At 39.5% G+C, this 23518-nt stretch overlaps 1 protein-coding gene across 8 annotated transcripts in view; it reads right to left on the bottom strand.

Moving 5' to 3' along the window:
- ARNTL (aryl hydrocarbon receptor nuclear translocator like) overlaps window positions 1–23518 on the bottom strand; it is a 91328-nt gene that overhangs the window by 40346 nt on the left and 27464 nt on the right. For 6 of the 8 annotated variants that reach the window (XM_038404620.2, XM_043515725.1, XM_043515723.1 and 3 more), the window contains 3 exons: window positions 8136–8274; window positions 7157–7304; window positions 4978–4998 (listed from right to left, as the gene is read on the bottom strand). In XM_038404620.2, coding sequence (XP_038260548.1) covers window positions 4978–4998; window positions 7157–7296 — 161 coding nt within the window. In that variant the 5' untranslated portion in view covers window positions 7297–7304; window positions 8136–8274. The remainder of the gene's footprint in view (window positions 1–4977; window positions 4999–7156; window positions 7305–8135; window positions 8275–23518) is intronic. The other 2 variants (XM_043515722.1, XM_043515724.1) reach the window with 1 other exon arrangement.

Here is a 23518-nt window from a genome sequence, read left to right as displayed (position 1 = left end):
TGACCAACTGGGGTGCTTTTTTTTGCAAGCAGTCTCTACTAATTTAGATGACCATCATCAAGTCTGTACCTTGGAAGTGGCACTACAGAAATTTTGGCAAGGGCAGGGATCCACCATCCAATATTCCACTCGCTTTTGATGACTGGAGACAGATGTGGAATGGAATGAGGTGGAATGAGCTATTCCAGTGGTGCTTGAGTGAAGAGGTGAAGGAAAAGCTGGCCTGCACTGTAAGTCCTAGTAGCCCTTCTCTACATCTGTTCCAGGTTGAATTCATCTTTCTTAAACATGGGAGACCAGAACTGCACACAATATTCCAGATGAGGTCTCACCAGTGCTTTAACACTTCCCTAGCTCTACTGGAAATACCTCACCTGATGCATCCTAGCATTGCATTAGCCTTTTTCATGGCTGCATCACACTGGTGCCTCACAGTCATCCTGTGATCAACCAATAAACCCAGGTCTTTCACCTCCTGGCACTTCCAACTGATACGTCCCCAGCTTATAGCAAAAATTCTTGTTGTTAGTCTCTAAGTGTATGACCTTGCACTTTGCACTATTAAATTTCATCTCATTTCTATTATTCCAGTTTTCCAGATATTATATGATACTTTGGTCCTCCTCCTCCTAACTCTGTATCATCTATAAATTTTATTAGAACATTCCCACTTTTTGTATCAAGATTATGAATGAAAATGTTAAATAAGACTGGTCCCGAGACTGATCCCTGAAGAACTCCACTAGTAACCTCCTTCCAGCCTGACAATTCACCTTTTGGTATGACCCGTTGTAGTTATCCCTTTTACCAGTTCCTTATCCACCTTTCAGTTCTCATATTAATCCCCATCTTCTCCAATTTAACTAATAATTTCCCATGTGGAACTTTATCAAATGTCTTACTGACATACAAGTAGATTAGATCTATGGCATTTTCCTTTGTCTAAAAAATCAGTTATCTTCTAAAAGAAAGAGATCAGGATGGTCTGGCATGATCTACATTTTGTAAAACCATGTTGTACTTTATCCCAATTACCGTTTACCTCTATGTCCTTAGGTACTTTCTCTTTCAAAATTTGTTCCAAGACCTTGCATACAATGTGGTCAAACAAATGGACCAGTAGTTTTCCAGATCACTTTTTCCCTTCTTAAAAACAGGTACTATATTAGCAGTTTTCCATTCATAGGGTATGACCCCTGAGTTTATGGATTCATTAAAAATCCTTGCTATTGGGCTTGCAATTTCATGCGCCAGTTCCATTAATATTCTTGGATAGAAATTACCCAGGCCACCGGATGTGGTCCCATTAAACTGTTTGAGTTTGACTTCCACCTCAGATGTTGTAATTTTTACATCCATATCCTTATTTCCATTAGCCACCCTGCCACTATCCCTAAGCTCCTCATTACCTTATTAACACTTAGACAAAGCATTCATTTAGGTGTTGGGCCATGCTTATATTATTTTTAATTTCCATCCTATCCTCAGTGTTTAGCAGTCCCACTTCTTTGTTTCCTTGCATTTCCAAGATCCAGGATATGGATCTGTCTCAGATCTGGTCATCTCCATCCTCATCTAATGGGCTCTGATTGACTCTGGGGCCGCAGAGAGCGTCATCAATGTTGCACATTGCCTTGCACGTCCTTCTCCAGCCAAAGAGAACACTGGATCTTGTCAAAACTAATTAACAGGTCCCTCCTGTTGTCCAGTCTCCCAGGAAGATCCCTGGGCCTTATTGGTGTATAATTTGACCTTCACACGGTGTATAACCAGTGTAGATTAGATCAGGGGACAAATGGAAGACCGCATTTCGAACACTCTGGCACTTGGCATATCTGGTCATGCCATTTGGGTTAACCAATGTTCCTGACACCTTCTAACACTTTGTCAACAATATGTCCTTGGACAGTCTGGACCAGTTTGCAATTTTTTACTTTGATGATACACTGATATTTTCTGAGAATCCTGAGCAGCACAGTAATCACATCCAGTGCATCCTGGAAAGAAGTACGGAGTATATGTCAAGCTCCATAAATGTACATTTGACCAGCCATCCTCTGAGTTTGGGGGGTATATCATTTCCACCCTCAGGTAATCTGAATGGACCCTCAGAAAGTTGAAGCAATCCAAATCTAGGCGCCATCCAGACTCTCCAGGAGCTGCAACACTTTCTGGGATTAGCAAAATTTTATCAGAGATTCATTTAAAACTTTTCTGGAAAAATAGCCCCCCACCCTCTCTTCTCCACAAGTCCATTAAGTTAATTTGGTCATCTGAAGCACAATGAGCGTTCGATCAGCTCAAGATCGCCTTCACAACCACCTCCATTTTAGGACATCAAGGCCCCAATCAGCAGTTCATGGTAGAAACAGGCAAAGAGTCCTGTGGCACCTTATAGACTAACAGATGTATACTAACAGCACGGTAGAAACAGATGCTTCTAGTATAACTTTGGGTGCTGTCCTGTCCCAAAAGGCTGTCCTGTCTCAATCAGTACTACACCTTTGTGCACATTATTGATGCAAGCTTACACCACTGAATTTCGGAACTACAAAATACTGGACAGAGAACTGCTCATCATTAAATCCACTTTCAAAAAGTAGTGACACTATCCGGAGAGGCTTGACATCCAGTACAGGTATTCCCCAATCATAAAAACATGAGTATCTTCAGAGGGCTTGAGCTCTGAGCCAAAGACAGCTCCAGTGAGCACTATTCTTCTCCCGATTTAACGTCACCATTTCATACTGTCCAGGAACCAGCAATGGGAAAGCAGATACCCTCTTACGTAAAGGGGAATATTACCAGAAAATGAGAAGTCCAACTCGGAACCACCCCATTTCCTGAAGCCCTGTAACTTTGTTATAACCATCCTTCAGACAGTTGCTCAAGAAGACCCTTCTGGAAGGCTCCACCTAGGAAGGGAATGGCCAAAGTGCAACAATCCACATGGGATGGGAGTGACGTACTTTTTGCACGATCACTCATTTCTTCTGGTGGATTGGTATGCATGTAGAAGTCTGGGGCTTTGCAGATTCCTGCACCATATGTGCTCATACTAGGACACCTTGGGTAAGAACCTAATATCTCTGGAGACTCTGGCCATACCTGGATTTCAATCACTCTGGACTTTGCTGTGAAGATCCCAAACTCTGAGGGTCACACTATAGTTGTAGGCTGACTAATTAAAATGGCCCATTTCATTTCCTGTGACTGTCAGCCTTTGGCCAAAACAACAGCCCAGCTGCTGGTGAAACACATCATTTGCTTTCAGACCAAATCATCCCTGACCGAGAGCCAAAATTTGTGTCTCAATTCTGACAAGAGACAATCCACCTAATAGATGTTCATGCATCCACCCCCACTGTGTATCACTCCCAGACCTATGGGCAGTTGGAGAGGGTCAGGTCAAGTATTGGAACAATACTTGTGTGCTTTATTAACTTCCACTGGGAAAACAGAATTTCCCTATTACCATACATCAAGTACTCCTACAATGGTGCCGATCATGTCTCCGCTGGGCAGAGTCCCTTCTTTTCAAATTTTGGATATCATCTCCATTTCCACCCTGTGTTACCCACAGACTCCCCAAAGCTGGTGGCCATCAACTGGGTCCAGTGAATTCACCATATCCAAGATTAACTCCACAGTACCTGGCTGAGGCTAAAAAAGCCTACAAGTTGTTTATGGGCTGGTAACACCAAGAATGTTTGGCGTTTGTTGTGAGCCAGAAGGTCTGGCTCATCGCAAATCACGTCAGGGTGATCAGGCCTTCTTAATAGTTAGAAAATTAGTTCCTCAGTCCTTTCCAAACCTGCAAATAGGGTGCAGCAGAGTCGCATATAAGCTTCAATTTCTCCAGTCCCTCTGCATCCACCAAGTGTTCCAAGCATCACTTCTCAAGCCCTGCATTGAGAATCCGTTCCTGGATTGGTCTCAACAACCCACCAGTCAAGATTCAGAGGCATGAAGAATATATCGTGCACAAAATCCTTGACTCTTGTCTGCAGCGAAGTTGCCTCCAATACTTCATAGTCTGGAAAGGTTACCATCCCAAGGGATGATCCTGAGAGCCCGTGACCCACGTCCATACCCCTGAGCTAGTGGAAAATTTTTACTGGGATCATCCCAACAAGCCAGGTCCAGTGGCGCCCCGGAAGGGAGCACACCTAAGTATAAGAATCCTGGGGTTCAAGACCTCAATTTCAGTGGGTCTACAACCTGGGTCTCTAATACTCTCCCATTGCCAGCAAGGGAGATGGTTGAAGCACCACCTCACCAATCCTGGAAGATCACCCCCCCCAGAAAGTCCCATTGGAATGCCCAAGATGTGTGGACACCTGATTGGCTCATACTCACTATGTAAGTGACCAACCCTCTCAGGAAGTGACCAGAGAGGACTGTCTGAGCAACTGAGCAGACTTTACATTGCTGCTGCACTGGATCCTGCCCTTATTTGTCTCCTGCAATCTTTATTCAACCCATTCCTGGTTCCAAATGGGCACCCAAAATGTGGTTTTGGGTGCCCAACTTGTGACATCTGAAAGGGCTGACTTTCAGAAAGTAGGTGCTCACATTTTCTGAAAATCACTCCCGTTTAAGGCATCTCAGATTGGGCACACAAAATCATTAGTCACATTTGAAAAATCTGGATCTCAAAAATAAGGGCCCAATTCTGATCCCCACTGAAGGACCTTTATACTGCTCTAGCTGCTTCCAAAGCATCCTGTAAGTTCCTTGCTTCCTTACATGGTAGGCATAGTATTCAATTTACACAACTTAGTTTCAATGAGCATATTTTTAGCATGAGGAGTAGAGTACTCCAAACTGTACATTAGAAGACATTCCAGTACCATCAAAAAAGAGCAGAACTTGAGTAGTTTGTTGAGGTCATCAGAGTCTCAATCAAAAATAAAAACTTTGTTACAGATATTCTATGGGGGAGGGGACGAGAGAGAGATTATTGTTTATACTTACTCAAAGGAAAATCCATCAAGTCTGGAAAGATAAAGAAAAAATTGTTACTCAATGTACAAAGAGCATTAGTGCTTACTAGACTACATTCTGCTAATTGCTATTGTTTGTCTTAATTTCCAGTTTTTCCCCATTCATATACACTGACGTGCAATTTTGTAGTCTGGAAAAACAATTAATTTTCATAATCTAAAGTGACAAAATTGATTATAACCTACTTCCAAAGGGAGCAACTCCCTCCTGATTATGGTGTGTCTTATGGTCAGGAGACAAGAACTGTCAAAGATTATTAAACTTAGGCTTTAAGGAACCAGTCTGTTTTATCACTTATTTAACTCTTAAGTACAAACTCTACCCTTGAGATTAATGTGAGGACATATCCAAGAGCAGATTTTGTCTTTCTGGAGGAAAGGAGGAATTCAGCAGTGCTACCCATTCAGAAAGATAAATATGGAAAAAGGCTCTCTTGAGGTAGCAGAAGTTGATAAGATAAAGAATGCTCCAGCTAAATCTGCTAAGATTCATTTAAATTTAGAATAGTGATTTTATTCTAAAAAGGCTGGCCAAATGAATATTGCAGGTGAAAATGTATACAGTACATATGTCCAGAGTCTCCAAAGACTACTAGAATTTTGAATTTGGATTTCCCTTAAGTAGAAACTGTCCTAAGGGATCCTACTCAAAGAATCTTAATTTACTTCATAACTGACATGCTCAATATGGATTAAAAAAATTGTCCAGAGAAAATTAAACATTCCAACATCAGACTCAGGAACTAGGACGAAAGAATCTGTACAGACTTATGTGAAAACGGGCTATACTCCAAATGGAAATAATTGTGTTAAATAAGCGATAAGAGCTTCCTGTAAATTATTCTGACTTTTACTCTTTTACACAGTGATTTAAAGCCTTTGGGTTGGTCTTGAGGTGCTTACTACAGAATATGGATTATCTATTATCAAATTCATCAGAAATGACTAAAATCTTCTCTTTCCTAAAAATGTCCTACTTTCCATTTCCTCCTACTAGTTAGGCATACTTCATCCTTATGGTCTAAATTATCTGCATTCATTTCCCAGCTTCATATATCTACTGTAAGTATCCCTACCATATTGACAGGAACATAATAGAGGAACATAAAAAAGGAACATAATAGAATCTTTCATTAAAAACAAAGAGTTGGGTCCTGATCAAATTCCTACTAGATCAACTGCTTGGCTCAGCCTTGTTTTACCTGGGCATTAGAGAAAATCACAGAACACTGGTCAGGGCAAAGGACCAGGCAACAGGACATCTGAGGTCTACTCTCAGTTCTGACATTGATTTACTGCATGACCTTACTTAAGATTTGTAACATTACGAAGTTTAAATACTATTTCTCATGTTTTTCTGCCTGTAAAGCCAGATGTACTTAGTACCATGAATCCAACTGTAGAGGCCCCAGATGGAGAGAAAAACACAGTTCAGAAACTGCTAAAAGTTATCTAAAAAAAAAGTCTATACAATAATATTGCTGTTTGATATATCTTGCTTTAAACAAGGATAGAAAGAAAAAGAGTGAGTATTTCTAAAGGCAAAACTTAAAAGAAAGCAAATGTGTCAATATTTCTATGTATAACATATACATATTCCCTCCAGGCACATCCCAAACATGCAGTGCTGATGGTCATGTCAAAGTATTGAGTCATTTGATAACCAGTCAAGCACTTTGCCCAATCCATTTGCATCAGCATGACTTCTAACATTCCAAATCTCTGAGCAGTTTTCAAATGGTTTATGAAAAAATAAAACAAACTACTAGAAAAATGTTTGCCTTTTCCTAAGAACTTCACCCGAATATATAGAATTGCTCTGCAAATGTTGCCATTAAAATTACATTGGTTTGTGGTCCATGAAGGACAATATTCTACTTTGGAAAAGTTACAGGTTCAAGTTCTGATATCCCTCAACACATGAGCATTAGAAATGGAAATTTTATTTTACTATAAAGCCAGGAATTTTCCCTTTCTGTTGGATAAAGCTTTTATTTAAAGAAGTTGCAGTATTCATATAAACACAGGTGATCAAATGTGTTAAAGAAACTATGCCAAAACACATTACTTCTTCATAGCAAAACTACAATAGGGTAGAAAAGATAAGTATTCCTCTCAACTGAGTTAAAATTAATAGAAATCATACTTACTGATAATCAGTAGAACTTCCTTTCCTTTTCCTATTGCAATCCATTCCTGAAGTGCTAAGGGAACTGGAGATTAGGTTGGTGGGTCCTGGTGACATAAAATCACTAATTGTAGAAGAGATATCCATCCTTTGGTCAGCCATTGGATCGTCTGGAATTACCAAAAAAAGAAGCATGTGGGTCCCTTACTTTTGCATTATATTTAAAAAGAAAAAAACTACAAGTTTTGTTTTAAACAAAGCAACCCCGCAAAAATACGAAGCTAAGAGAATTTGCTAGAGATGAATTTACATAATTTATGTTCACTATAAAACCAGCACACTTATGAAATTTTGAAGAGAAATTAAATTTCTTTTAGTGAACAGTGTTCAACAACATGTACGATAAATACTTAATAGTATATAACTAAGACAGTTTTCTCTAAAAGTTGTATGACCTAAAGTCAAGCAATGTTTCATACAGCTGCCAGGATGTGCTGCAGGCTAAGTAATATATCATGATAAATTTCTTAAAATGCTGTCTTACACTACGTTGTTAACTGCAATCTGTTAAGCACAAAGACATAAGCAATAAGTGTGGAATACCTAGAAGTGGGGGCAGGCTTAAAAAATAGATCAAAGCATCGTAACAGCTATATAAGGGAAAAGAAACAAGGCAGAAGATGTGGTGGAGGATGGGTGAATTGGATAACAAGTAGTAGAGAGGGAACTAAGAAAAACATAAAGGTGTAAGATAGTAAAAAACTGGAGTGGAAAGAGAACCAACAAAACAAACAAAAAACTCTGAGATGGCTTAAAAAGACTGAGCCGAGGTACAAAAGAAATCAATTAGCCTTAATAATGTTTTAGAGTACTATAGACCAAATAACCCACTTAATTATATTTCGCAAGGAACACTGCCAGAATACTGGATGTAATAAAATATTAGACACCCAAAGTAACTACATATCAGCAGCAACTAAATAACAATGGACAGTTCTTACCTTAAAACTTACTTTCTGGAAGCCTAGCTCCAACCTAGAAGAAAAGGTCTGCACTCAATCTGCTAGCCGGTTCTGCTCAGCAATCACCTTAAAACTTCTTTCATGCTCTGCAATTCGTTAGTCAAGTTATTTAAAAAACCTGAATGGGAAGAAAACAAAAGAGGCATATCACTTTTAAAATATGTCAGCTTTGTCCAACCAACCCCTTTTAAAATTAAGTTTGACAAACGTCCTGGGCGGTGTTAGTGTGAAATAAAAAAAAACCAAAAACCAAACCAAACCAAAAACTGCTGTCCAAGACAGCTAAATTTTAATTCTCCGTGATCAACCACAAAACTTCTGTTAACTATATAGCACAACAGGTATACCTGGCACCTCATAACAAGTAATGTCCCTGCCCGAAGCAGCTTACAATCTTTGAATAGATACAGTAATATTAGTGGTTTAATTAGAAGCAGGAGCACAGTTAAAGGAGATAAGTAATCAAAAATAAAGCCAAGAAAATGGGTTTCAAATGGACATATAAACTTAAACACATTTCTACCAATTTTTTTGGCAGAAATTTGCCTAATATTCTAAGAACATCTGAAATCACTACAAGTGAAAAGACATTAGTTTTATGTTGTGCATTTGAGAGCACTTTGTATCTACTTAGTGTCACTGTATTCCCGTTTGTTTATTTGTATCTTTAACACAGAAATAAGGGGAAACCAACTATTTTTTTAATACTAGGAAAACATGATTAGCTCATTGAAATTTCTCCACATAAAATACTGAATTTGACCATGTTGTTTCTAAATGGAAACCTGATCTGTGCTGTCAAACAACTGGATATAGAGGAGAGGAACTATTCGTCGAAGCAGAGACAGGAAATAAATGGGAGCAAGGCTTCTATCAGAGTAATGCTTAATTAGGGGATGAGGAAGCTTGGGTCAGGAGCACAGAGCCCTCCAAACATCCATAGGAATTTCCTTGGTATCTTTTGGGATAGCTACTGGTTAGGAGAGCTATGCTCCATGCTTGCTCTAGGCTGGCTGGGGACAAGTCCTGCACCATCCTGATGGCATGACTAACAGGAAATTCTTTGGACCTTGTACCTAGTGCAATTATTAGACCAATGAAAAGTGAGTGTAACACACTGCCAAATCAGAATGGTAGCACTTTGCACTAACCGTTCACTCATGTAAATGACTACACAAGGTGCAATGATGAATTGAGACCTCCAATTCCTGGCTGCCCCTCCTTTCACCCTCGCCATGTACAGAAAGGCTGACTGGCCCTTAATCTCAAACAAAGAAGGCAGGGATATATTTTGATCTTCATCTGTATCTTGTAATAATATTCTTAATTACATGACATGTTTTAAAAAAGGAGAAGACTATAATAAAGTGGCATGATAAACAGAAATTACAACCATACCGAAAAGAAATACTGAGTACTGATTAGGGAGTGGTCTACAAAATAAGGCTCTGATCCAGCAACAAGGCCCCTATAACTGCAGCATCTGGGATTAAATTTGCAAAGTTTCCTCTTCCCCCTCAGATAAAACAATAAGATTCTCGAACTTTATAAATTAAGTTGTGTCAGTTATCAAACATCCTAAACTTTTTAAAACTACTTACACCAAAACAACTCTAACTCTGCCCTCAAAATTAAGACTAGGTAAATAGCATATAGCAAATTAACATAGCTTCTCCTCACTTCTAGACACTGACAACTCAAACTGTTCCAGAGTTACATACTATGGACAGTCAAACCTTAATAGCATATTTTCGTGCCAGGCAAACAGACCTTTTATAATCCAGTAACAATGCCAAATGCTATATAACAAAGGAGAAAAAATTACAGAAATTGAACTGGCAGTATGGCAGATTAATGGAAGAAAATAAAAAAAGTACGAAAATTATGAGATGCACCATACTCCATCATGAAGGACTGAATGCTTTTAGCAGAATAAAGTTATGAGAAAAATGATGACAAAACATTCATACAGGGAGGAGGATGTTTTCCTTATAGTACAATCTTTTACCATCATTATACAAAACTATTGCTTTCAAGCAGTCCTGATAGTTTATTAACTTGTCTCTAGGAAAGACTGAAAGAAGCAAACTTCTTCTGGATCATAAATGGCTTCTTTAATTATTCTGGCACGATTAAAACTTAGAAGGCTTGTTTATACATAAATGAAGGTTTGTATAGTTCTGTGGGCAGTACAAGTCTGAACAGCAACATGAAACCTTACACTGACTGACTCTGGTGGGCTTCAGCATCATGTTCTGCAGCTTTATCTCAAAATTAGAAATATTATTATCATCAGGAGTTTTAATAATCATACAGTGTGGCCATGCTCTGGCTGGCCCTGTTAGTCAAAGTGAGATTTTTCCCTTGCTGTAATATTTATTGGTTCTACACCTTGTGGTTGTACGGACTCATGTAAATGAGGTTTTGGATACGATGACTTACTGCAAAACTTTGTGAACTGCTCATTTACCAGATTTAAGCATATCTGAATGCTGATACAACCCAGCTGGACAGCAAATGAGAACTTATTGCTACTTAAGGAAGCATCATCACAGAAGGTGAAAGATCAGATGCTGAAGTCAGCACCAGAATAGCAAGAGCAAATTAACATCTGATAAGAAGGAACATAAATCTGAAGACTAAATTCCAACTCTTAAAAACATTCATTGGGTCTGTGTTAAATGATGGCTGTAAAACACAGACATTCAAACAAGCAATAATAAAGAAGTATGCTGTTATAGAAGTATTTTGAAGATATCATGTAACGAATGAAAAAGTACTGGTGAGAATTGGAATTCAGCAAATGCAAGTCAGAGATCTTATGAAAAAAAAGATTTGATTTGCAGGGCATATTTTAGGGGTTCAGTGGGTGATATATGTGTCTGAGTCCTGGAGGGGCAAGTTGATCCCAGGCCAATGGGAGTGCGGAGCCGGTGCTAGGGCGGGGGCAGCGTGTGGAGCCCCGTGCCCCCCGCCTAGGAGCTGGACCTGCTGTTGGCTGCTTCCAGGGCGCAGCGTGGCGTTGGAACAGGTAGGGACTTGCTTTCCTTAGCCGGGCAGCACCACTGATGGGACTTTTAATGGCCCGGTCGGCCGTGCTGACCAAAGCCGCCACGACCCAGTACCTTCCATTCCACGACCCAGCTCTGGGTCACGACCCACAGTTTGAAACCACTAAATTAGTCTCTTCACCTCTGCCTCTTCCACTATGCTGCTTGAATACTGTGCATCCATGGCACAATCCTCCAACCTGATATAAACTCTGAGCATCACATATGGCATCTAAAATAAACCAATTTAAAAGACTCCAGCAGTACTTAGGAAAAAAAGATTGCTTTAGGAACAGCATGTTTTTATTTTGCATGAGTAAGTTTTCACACAAAAAGCTACATCTGAAGTTCATTTCAAAATACTTCTATACATCTCAATGATAATAAATAATCAGTCTAGCAATTAAATGTTCATTTAATTCTGCTGCTACTAAAATATTTGTAAATATATAAAAAGCAAAAGCATCTACCTGAGGGATTAAAAATGTTCCTAAAAGCAAACTATTTTAAAGAATCTGGGTAATTAAATGAAAAACAAAACAAAACCCCCACAAAAAAAAGCTTACTATATGGATTTATAACAAAATGTATAACAATCCCTCCCACATCAGTCCTGAAAACCAGAATCTTACATTTCAGTCTCATGTCAATTTAAACAGCCATGTTATAAGTCCCTTGAAATGAGGTTTAAAATGGAAACACTGTCAACCCTACAATCAGTGCATCACCAGCATCTCCCGTAACAAATTCTCAACTGCCTTGTAATTGTTACTAGTTTATTACACTGCTTTTTTTAAAAATGTGGTTAAAAGGTAGATTTTGTAACTTTTTTCAGCTTCCAGCTGGTAATTGCTCAACTGTACAAAAAAATCCATAAATAATGCAACACTACACTACTGTAACACACTATAAACACCCACAGATATAAACACAGTCAAATTCTTCCAATTATGACCCTGAGCTTGTTGCCAAGATACTTCAAGGACCTACTTGAAAGAATGCCATATAGGCCACTTCCTGATTAAACTTCCTTGTAGAAAAGAACCAAAGCATGGTGTCACTGCCCCACATCATGCATCTTCTCTCTGCAGTCTCTCCCTTTATATCTGAACACATCATTATTTTTCTTGTATTTTATCTTCATTCCTATAGCTGCACTGAAATTCAAGAGAGGCAAATCAGACACTAAAAAACAAATCCTAATTGTTCATCTGTGTTTTGTTTTGTTTTCCTTTTAAGTGCCAGTTGTCACGCGATTGGTTTAATCATGCAGCAAAGCTGATCACGAGTACACAAACACTTCACTGAGCAAATCAAGGTCAGAGCAAAAGTAGGTCAACTAACTCTGCCTAGGCACCCATCTGGGAGTCAAGACCTCTTTACGCAAGCACTGCACACTTCAGCAATGCCTAGGGCAAGATTCAACTACTGCCATCATACAACAATTATTTATTTCAAAAGAAACTTCACACAGCCTTGTTGTGAATCACAAGCATGTAATAACATAAAATCATTCTTTCACAATTACAGAATAAATGTGTGGTATAGTTTCCATGAGAAATATAACTGAGGGGACACCAGTCTTGTTTATAGAAAGTGCCTGGACCAAAAATAGTCAGATAACTGCATCTATCAAGGAAATTCTTCATTTCCTTTTCATAGTAATACTTCATGTCTCAGAAGTTGAAAATTGCACAATATGGACTAGCTAGACATACAAGAATATTATAAAAATTGGCTTAAAGACGACCAACTGGGTTTGATCTTGGATATTTTGTGTTTTCAATTTCAAAAAATCAATTTTACTTTAAAAGAAAGCTGAAGACATTTTGCTCACCATGACATCCTGAAATTTTACACAGGAATAATGTCTAACTGTAAGCGGTATGACACAATGTTAATAGTTACATTTTGTATTTAACTAGGGCCACAGGTGTAAATTGGGACTAGTTTTAACGGGAATTGTAAAACCTGTGCTGGCACTCTGTATTTAATATTCACTTACTTCAATCCTTCTAAAGACTCTTTTTTTCTTCATGTGTGGGAGGGGAGATTGTACTTGGCTCTCAACATTAAATAAATAAATAGAGAGGTAATATATACTAAGGGATTGCAGAAGCTTTAAAATGCTGTGGGCTAGACTCAGGTATTCCTACTCATGTTGAATAGCACCTTACTCTGTTAGAATCAATTGATACAGTTGGAGAGTCAGGTGCTACTCAGTTTGAGTAAGGGTATCAGAATCCATCTCTAAGTTATTAAAATAATTTGTTGAGGAGAGTAAACTTGGTTTCTAAGCTCTCTATTGTAATTGACTAATACTGCATCCTATGTACCAACCACAGGAGAGGGGGATGGCACAGGATCTGCTCCAGCAGCTCTGAGCTACCTAAAGGATCCCTTGTGGCTAACACAGTGATGCAAAGCTGTCTTAATGTGTGGGCACATCTGATTTGCAGCATTTCTATTATTCTAAGTAAAGGTCTGATCCAAAGCCCACTGAAGTCAACTTTTTCCATTTACTTCAACTGGTTTTGGACAAATAAACAGAATACTTCAACAGGTCTTGGATCAAATCTCTTATCAAGTGAGAATGCCTTGGCTCTGATAAATCTCCTGATTTGCACATATTGAGCCATGTTGCTCCTGATCTGCAGCCAAAAGTAGAAAATCTGCTGTCTTTTGGCCATATTATACCATTTACTCTAGTGGATTTGAATAACATTCAAGCTTAAAAAAAGGGGAACACTTTATGTAAGTCAACATTTAGATACAACAAAGCCTCTTATTTTATTTTCCAGCCCTGCTTCTTCACCAAGGATAGTTTTGAACACTGAGTGTTATGCTCTATGAAAATGAAATTCCCTCAGTATATGTTACCAGTCGTCACAGATCCATATCCCAGGAGGAAAACATAGTTTACCTTGCTAGCTTTTGTGTGGAGGATGGAAGAGATATTTACAAATTACATTTATATCTTGACACAGTAGATAGGATTCTTATGTACCAAATCCATAGAGTAATCTAATGACAATAGATGCCTCATCAATTGAAGGAAATAAAGTTGATGCATACATTTATCTAGCATCTATAATGACTCCAGATCTTTCTGAAAGTTGGAAACTTTAAGCCACAGTTAATTATCATGGCTCTTCATTTGGCACAGGAATTTTAGTTTTCCTTTCACATGGAGATTGCTATACATAGTATAAATGATGGAGCCAAACATACCGAATGCTAGACACTGTTGTGTATGGAAGTTTGATAAGTAAGAACATGGTGATTTTTGCAGTTCATGCCATATTAGACTTATTCAGGAGGACAGTACAACTGGCTTACTATAGTACTTTTGTCCAGTATTACAATATTTATTAGAGAGGTACATATCCTCTGCTCCTCTTTGACATATGCCTTGGTTCACAGTATGTATCCATTTAGTATTACTTATTTGGTGGGTGGTTGTTTTTTTAAATATTGTTCTATGAAGAGGTTGGTATCTATGTGCTTTTAAAAAAATGTATTTGCCTACTTAGCTGTGTAAGGTATTCAACATTACACTCTCCTTACAGTGTGTATGATAAACCCATTGTTTCATGTTCTCTCTGTGTGTGTGTATATAAATCTCTGCTCTGTTTTTTCCACCAAATGCATCCGATGAAGTGAGCTGTAGCTCACGAAAGCTTATGCTCTAATAAATTTGTTAGTCTCTAAGGTGCCACAAGTACTCCTTTTCTTTTTGCGAATACAGACTAACACGGCTGCTACTCTGAAACCTAACATTACATTTGTTTTTCATCTTCTTTATAAAGTGCAAGACTAATTTTTAAAGAATCTGTTCCTGCTTATACATTATTCCTGGAAACGGATCTTTGCAGAGATTCTTAAGTTTCCCATCAGTCCTTTTTAGCTATGTTGAGTATAATTCTTCAAAATTCTGAACTTCTATATTTCTTATTAGCCTGCATTATATATAAAACTGTACAGAAATAAAAGTAATAGATCAAAATTTTCTGTTAAAGAGATTGATATGATTATAACAGTTTGGGATATTTGGAATCCAAATGGCTATTTAAAACATATCCACAACTCTACCACAAATAAAAGCTTATTGTCAGAAGTGATGTGTGTGCCCTCTGCTCCTATGCCTAAAGGTGAACAAATAAAGTATTCTATTGCATCTGGGGAAGAAAAAGACATGGCATATAATGAGGCCCTACATCCTAGATTTCTACCCTTTCATTCCTCAAACACCACCTCATTTCAATTAAAGACATATCTGGAGGAGTTGAAAATTTGACATTCATATTTATGGTTGTGGATTCCTTTTCTGATTTGGATGATCGTTCCTGGAAGCAGGTTGGAAAGCTTTCACAAAGTCTAAAAGAGCTTCCTACTCCTTCATATGAGTCAAAAGCCCTCAGTAAGTGTTCTGCTCCTACACCTTCAGCACCAACTGATCTCTGGTCAAAAAACCCTCTACAATATCACCCCAGTTTGTTTTAAATAAAAAAACTACAGACATACATTAGATTTTATGATCCATCAATCCTTGAGGATAAGTTAGGCAAACTTAGAGATCAAATATTTTATTATATTCAACATTGCTGGTAATGAAAAAATTGAAGGGCCATTTTTGTATCAAAATTTACACTAAATGGATTTAAATACAAAGTTCATTCAGTTATAGATGTGATTGTTAACAACAGGCTAATCATATTCCCCTTTTCTCAAACGGTAGGCTGAAAAGCATACTCTTAATTATACTCAAAAGATGATGGGGAAAGACTCTCAATATTTAATTGTTGGAAGAAACTGAAAATGACTGCTAATTCCAAAAGTCAGAATGTTTAAGAAAAAAGCCTAATCTTTTATTATGTTTCTGTTTGTTGTCCTCAGCATTCTTCAGCATCCAGATGTACTGGGAAATGTCCTTTTGTCAAAGATTTAATTTGAAAATATAGTGGGGCATTGGGCCTATTTGGTCAAATGACGAACATATGTAGCATCAGTTATTGCTCAAAAACTAAGAACGTTACACAATGACATTGTGCTCTCCTTATTTATCAGGCAAGTAGCCCTTCATGAGTTGCCAGTTTCCATATATACTGGATATAAAAGTGCTATAGGTAAATCATTTGAAGTCAACATCATATTAATGGTGGCACAAACAGAAAAATCTCCTGCCTTCTCAACCTTTCCCCCTAGTGTTTTAAGCAAGGCTCTTTACAAATTTCTACTGTATTTCACACTCTTGGTACACTACCTGGATTTCTCTGTTTCAGCAGAGGTTGCTACATAGTGCTCTCTATTAAACCCCTTGCTACTGTTTTTCATCACTACCTATTCCCTCTGGAATCTTCCTTGGATCCTTCTGTTAATATTAATAGGCTTTCCTTTGAGACATTCCAAATGTACTACTTTATTTAGTGATTCTGGGTTGGCTGCCTTCTTTCCAATATTTTAAAATGATCATGTTTAATTGGGGCAATTGAGTCAAGGGTTCCTCCATGTCCAAAGTGGTGTAAGTCATACCACTGAGGTAGCTGCTATGGATGCACCCATCCCAAGATGGAACATTTGGATAAGTATGAGCTCTTCCGATCCTCTGATGGGGATATTTTTTGTGGAACCACAAGCTTTGCACAATGTGAAATTATCTCCTTGGAGGACTGAATCCAACTTACGTTTTGTTAACTTATTTTTATGTTTAGTAGTTTGTTCTTCAGAGAATGAGGAAGAGGAGCTGGGATTCTGAGGTAGAGATAAGGGCAGACATTTGGTTCTAAGGGGCCGAACGAGAGCTCTCGGACAATGATATCTGAACAATTCTGACTCAGAGAAAGGCTAAGAGAGAAGAAACATTTGTGAGATTAATTATGTATGGGGACACCCTTGGTGGTGATGAACAGAGGAGGAAGGGAGTCATCTAGTTTTTCAGAGTTGGAGGATGTAAAGGTAAAAGGATCACTTTTTACTTAAATAGCTTACTGATCTGGGGCGTTAAGCACATGCATAAACTTAAACAAGAGTAGTCCTATTGAAGCTAATGGGACTACTCACATGCTTAAAGTTAGGTATGTGTCCAAGCACCTCATTGAATCCAGACCTAACTTTTGTCTGGAAAGTATACTGACTATCAGAGTTGCACCCCTCTAGGCAGGGCCGGCTTTACCGGTTTTGCTGCCCCAAGCAGCGTGCCAAATTGCCACCACCGCAAGCGGCTGAACAGATAGAAGCTGCCACTGAATTGCCGCCGCCGCCCCAGAAACGCCCTAACAGCACATGGACTGCCACCCCTTGCAGATTGCCGCCCCAAGCACCTACTTGGAACGCTGGTGCCTGGAGCGGCCCTGCCTCTAAGGGTGCAAGTAAGTCTTGAAATCCTAGTTTCTAAGGGCTTGTCTTCACTTCGGGGGGTAAATCAACCTAAGTTACTCTACTCCAGCTACATTATTCACATAGCTGGAGTTGACTTAGCTTAGGTCAACTTACCCCAGTGTCTTCATGGTGCTGAGTCGCTGGGAGACGCTCTCCGGTCGACTTCTCTTACTCTTCTCAGACAGCTGGAGTACCAGGGTCAACCAGAAAGCACTCTGCTATCGATTTAGCGGGTCTTCACTGGACCCGCTAAATCAATCCCTGCTGCAGTTGACTGCAGAAGCGTCAATCTCCCTATAGTGGAGACCAGCCCTAAGAGAGATGACCCACTATTAGTATTCAAGGTGTTGGATTTGTTCAAATTATGGATATTTATGTTATGCTAGCCTTCTGCCACTACTGTTCTTCTTTATCAGCATGCTTGAACAGAGAGAAGTCTTTAATCAAGACACAAAATGTACTGAATGTTTAAGCTGCTCATGACAGTTCTAGCTTGTACTATGTGTGCACAGAGCTATAAAGTTTTTCTTCCTACACTGGGTAAACTAGAAATTCAGAATCACAACACATCCATGCAACTTCTACAGACTCCCCATCATGTGTTTTATCTAGATACTGCTTTTATAAACTAATATTTATGCTTCAGTTCTTAAGATTGCTACAGGATGTAAATCTTCAAAAAACAATGAAGCAGGTCAGGTGATCAGTTAGGGCTCAATCCTGCGAGCTGCTTAATGACTATGAAGTTAAAGCTTGATAAGGGGGAAGGGATAGCTCAGTGGTTTGAGCATTGGCCTGCTAAACGCAGGGTTGAGAGTTCAATCCTGGAGGGGGCCATTTAGAGATCTGGGGCAAAAATTGGGGATTGGTCCTGCTTTGAGCAGGGGGTTGGACTAGATGACTTCCTGAGGTCCCTTCCAGCCCTGATATTCTATGAGGGTGCTCTGCACCTCACAAAAGTGGGCCCTTTAAAGGAAGTTATCAACTTTGAAAACTGTATTTTTCTTTTTTTTTAATCTTGTCTATGCTACTAATATCACCATTGAAGCCTCAAAGTGAAGCTTGTTTTCAAATTCAATTTGTAATTCTCCATATTTACAACTTGTTTTTAAATGCTAATTTTGATGCAGACTGAGAAAACCAAGATGTTAGAGACAAGATAGGTGAGGTAAACAACAACACTGAAAAGAATCAAGGTGTATCAACAAAATCTTTCTATTCATATGCACCAGCACTTTGACATGCACTGTTCTGAATGTCATATGCACTTTCTCCCACTGACTCTGTTGTGTCTGACAATAAGGGCATGGCTAACTGGAAACTTCAAAGTGCTATTGCGGGAGTGCTCCCGTGGCAGTGCTTTGAAGTGTGAGTGTGGTCGTGTGTGAGTGCTGGGAGAGAGGTCTCCCAGCGCTCCTGGTAATCCACCTCCACGAGGGGATTAGCACTCATCATGTGCTACTACTGCATAGGTGGTTTTACATTTTGAGAAAAAATAAAAGCAGTGGAGAGCAATACAGAGAAAAATCTATATTTGATTAAATGAGTAGGGCAGACAAATTGTCAAACCCATTGTTCTGTTCCAAAATAAAATGTTCCATGACCTGTGAAGTCTGCTCCTAGTGGAGCTGGGGAGTACCAGGAAGCAGTTAATGCTCCTACATAAAAGTAGCACAAGAGTTTGAAGTGCCTTATTTCTGCAAGTTGCATATTTTCTTAACGAATATAGATATCACATTGACAGAGTCTCACTCAGTTATGAATGATGATAGTCATTAGTAATTTCAAGTCTTTAACCAAATGTTTAGTACTTACATACCACCTGATGTCTTCAGAGTGCAGTACACTCATTAACAAATGGAAAAACACTTCTAGTATCCTTAATGGGTTACCTGAGATTAGTGAACCACTAAATTTTAGTACTCAAGCTCTTAAACAAAATTTATAACAAGGAACAATACAACATATACATAAAATATATTTTTCACATTTTCATCATGGGTATTATTGATAAGTACCAAGCCCTCAGAAAAACTCAGATATCCTAAGGATTTAAGTTAAGTCAGATAATTTGTACTCAGCACAAGACAATTGTCAGAACTGTCAGGTTTGACCGCATACAACTTTTTACTTTCCTGAAGCTTTATGTTTTCTATCTCTAAACAACCTGCTATTTTATATTTATTCCCTGTAAGGGAAATTCTCTTTGAATAAAATATAAGAATCACTAGATATGGACTGCATTTAGCTCACTAAAGTGCGATTACAACTCTGTTGCATGGAAGTGAAAGGCAGGTACTGAGGAAGGCTGAAGAAAACCATATTGACATTTGCGATTCTTGTTGTCTCCATCAGCTGCTCCATATAAAGTGGCAGAACAAGACCAGACACGAGGATATTCAAAGCTGAAACCAGCAACCACCTCCATCAGCATGGTTTAGTTTCACTGGCTTTCTTGGTATGGACATATAATAAATAAGAATGGAACACCAATAAATTCCAAAGCATGTGTACTAACGAATGCTATTAACTGGCCGGTGCTCACATGGGTGCCAAAAGCTTTGATGGCACAATATGAGTGCCAGTGATAGACATAAACTGAATATAGAAAAGGAGTACTTGTGGCACCTTAGAAACTAACAAATTTATTAGAGCATAAGCTTTCGTGAGCTACAGCTCACTTCATCGGATGCATTTGGTGGAAAATACAGAGGGGAGATTGATATACACACACAGAGAACATGAAACAATGGGTTTTATCATACACACTGTAAGGAGAGTGATCACTTAAGATGAGCCATCACCAGCAGTAGGGGGAGAGGGAGGAAAACCTTTCATGGTGACAAGCAAGGTAGGCTATTTCCAGCAGTTAACAAGAACATCTGAGGAACAGTGAGGGGTGGGGTGAGGTGGGCTGGGGAGAGAAATACCATGGGGAAATAGTTTTACTTTGTGTAATGACTCATCCATTCCCAGTCTCTATTCAAGCCTAAGTTAATTGTAACCAGTTTGCAAATTAATTCCAATTCCGCAGTCTCTCGTTGGAGTCTGTTTTTGAAATTTTTTTGTTGAAGAATAGCCACCCTCAGGTCTGTAATTGAGTGACCAGAGAGATTGAAGTGTTCTCCAACTGGTTTCTGAATGTTATAATTCTTGACGTCTGATTTGTGTCCATTCATTCTTTTACGTAGAGACTGTCCAGTTTGACCAATGTACATGGCAGAGGGGCATTGCTGGCACATGATGGCATATATCACATTGGTAGATGCGCAGGTGAATGAGCCTCTGATAGTGTGGCTGATGTGATTAGGCCCTATGATGGTGTCCCCTGAATAGATATGTGGGCAGAGTTGGCAACGGGCTTTGTTGCAAGGATAGGTTCCTGGGTTAGTGGTTCTGTTGTGTGGTGTGTGGTTGCTGGTGGGTATTTGCTTCAGATTGGGGGGCTGTCTGTAAGCAAGGACTGGCCTGTCTCCCAAGATCTGTGAGAGTGATGGGTCGTCCTTTAGGATGGGTTGTAGATCCTTGATGATGCGTTGGAGAGGTTTTAGTTGGGGGCTGAAGGTGATGGCTAGTGGCCTTCTGTTATTTTCTTTGTTGGGCCTGTCCTGGAGTAGGTGACTTCTGGGTATTCTTCTGGCTCTGTCAATCTGTTTCTTCACTTCAGCAGGTGGGTATTGTAGTTGTAGGAATGCATGATAGAGATCTTGTAGGTGTTTGTCTCTGTCTGAGGGGTTGGAGCAAATGCGGTTATATCGTAGAGCTTGGCTGTAGACAATGGATCATGTGGTATGATCTGGATGAAAGCTAGAGGCATGTAGGTAGAAATAGCGGTCAGTAGGTTTCCGATATAGGGTGGTGTTTATGCGACCATCGCTGAGGTGCTGTAGTCATCATGAATAGGTCGGAGTATGAACAAGAGGCTACTAGGCAGCTCTCCAACACCACTTTCTACAAGCCATTACCCTCTGATCCCATTGAGAGTTACCAAAAGAAACTACAGCATTTGCTCAAGAAACTCCCTGAAAAAGCACAAGAACAAATCCGCACAGACACACCCCTAGAACCCCGATCTGGGGTATTCTATCTGCTACCCAAGATCCAGAAACCTGGAAATCCTGGACGCCCCAACATCTCAGTCATTGGCACCCTGACAGTAGGATTGTCTGGCTATGTAGACTCCCTCCTCAGGTCCTACGTTACCAGCACTCCCAACTATCTTCGAGACACCACTGACTTCCTGAGGAAACTACAATCCATTGGTGATCTTCCTAAAAACACCATCCTAGCCACTATGGATGTAGAAGCCCTCTACACCAACACTCCACACAAAGATGGACTACAAGCCATCAGGAACAGTATCCCCGATAATGTCACGGCTAACCTGGTGGCTGAACTTTGTGACTTTGTCCTCACCCATAACTATTTCACATTTGGGGACAATGTATACCTTCAAATCAGTGGCACTGCGATGGGTACCCGCATGGCCCCACAGTATGCCAACATTTTTATGGCTGACTTAGAACAACGCTTCCTTAGCTCTTGTCCCCTCATACCCCTACTCTATTTGCGCTACATTGATGACATCTTCATCATCTGGACCCATGGAAAAGAAGCCCTTGAGGAATTCCACCATGTTTTCAACAATTTCCATCCCACCATCAACCTCAGCCTGGACCAGTCCACACAAGAGATCCACTTCCTGGACACTACGTTGCTAATAAGCAATGGTTATTGGAATTAATTTGCAAACTGGATACATTTAACTTAGGCTTGAATAGAGACTGGGAATGGATGAGTCATTACACAAAGTAAAACTATTTCCCCATGTTATTTCTCCCCCCCACCCCACCCCACCCCACCCCACCCCCCACTGTTCCTCAGATGTTCTTGTTAACTGCTGGAAATAGCCTACCTTGCTTGTCACCATGAAAGGTTTTCCTCCCTCCCCCCCTGCCGCTGGTGATAGCTCATTTTAAGTGATCACTCTCCTTACAGTGTGAATGATAAAACCCATTGTTTCATGTACTCTGTGTGTGTATATCAATCTCCCCTCTGTATTTTCCACCAAATGCATCCGATGAAGTGAGCTGTAGCTCACGAAAGCTTATGCTCAAATAAATTTGTTAGTCTCTAAGGTGCCACAAGTACTCCTTTTCTTTTTGTGAATACAGACTAACACGGCTGCTACTCTGAAAACTGAATATATATCTGACCACCTTAAGCATCTTGCCAGAGATAGATCCGGGTGGTGCTCAATTTGCAATGAGGCAACCTCTCTTTGGAATCTGCCATGATAATGATGATATGGATTGCATTAGAGGCTGGATTAGACAAATACAAGACAAGTTTGAGGAATGTAGTAATATTACTACTTTTACACTTACACAGCGCCATGTATTCAAGAATCGCAAAAGCAACTTAAACACTAGTGAGTAAATTTTAAACATTCTGTATGGAAGGAATTATCCCCATTTTACAAATAGAGAAACTGAGGAAGAGGTGAAGTGACTTGCTCAGAATCACACAGTAAATGCATAGTTCCTGACTCCCTGACCAGCAAGTAGTTGCCCAGCAAACACCTCAGCAGGCAAACAGGAGCAGCTAACAGGGGAGTAATTTACACAGGGATATTTATGCAAGCACAAATGGGAAAGGAGTAAACTTACCCAATCACTAATCACAGAATCATAGAAATGTAGGACTGGAAGGGATCTTGGGCGACCGAGTCCCCGCTTCCTGCACGCTTTTCCTACTATTTAACCTACAAATCTTCCTTACTGCAGATTAAGCCCATTACTTCTTGCCCTTACCTTCACTAGACATGGGGAACAACTGATCTCAGTCCTCTTTCATAATAGCCCTTGACAAATGTGAAGACATATTGTGTCCCCACTCACTCTTCTTTTCTCCACAAGCCCAGTTTTTTAAAAA

The sequence above is a fragment of the Dermochelys coriacea genome, chromosome 6 (genome assembly GCF_009764565.3).
Source record: "Dermochelys coriacea isolate rDerCor1 chromosome 6, rDerCor1.pri.v4, whole genome shotgun sequence".
NCBI lineage: Eukaryota > Metazoa > Chordata > Testudines > Dermochelyidae > Dermochelys > Dermochelys coriacea.
This window is presented reverse-complemented; position numbering and strand designations above follow the sequence as displayed.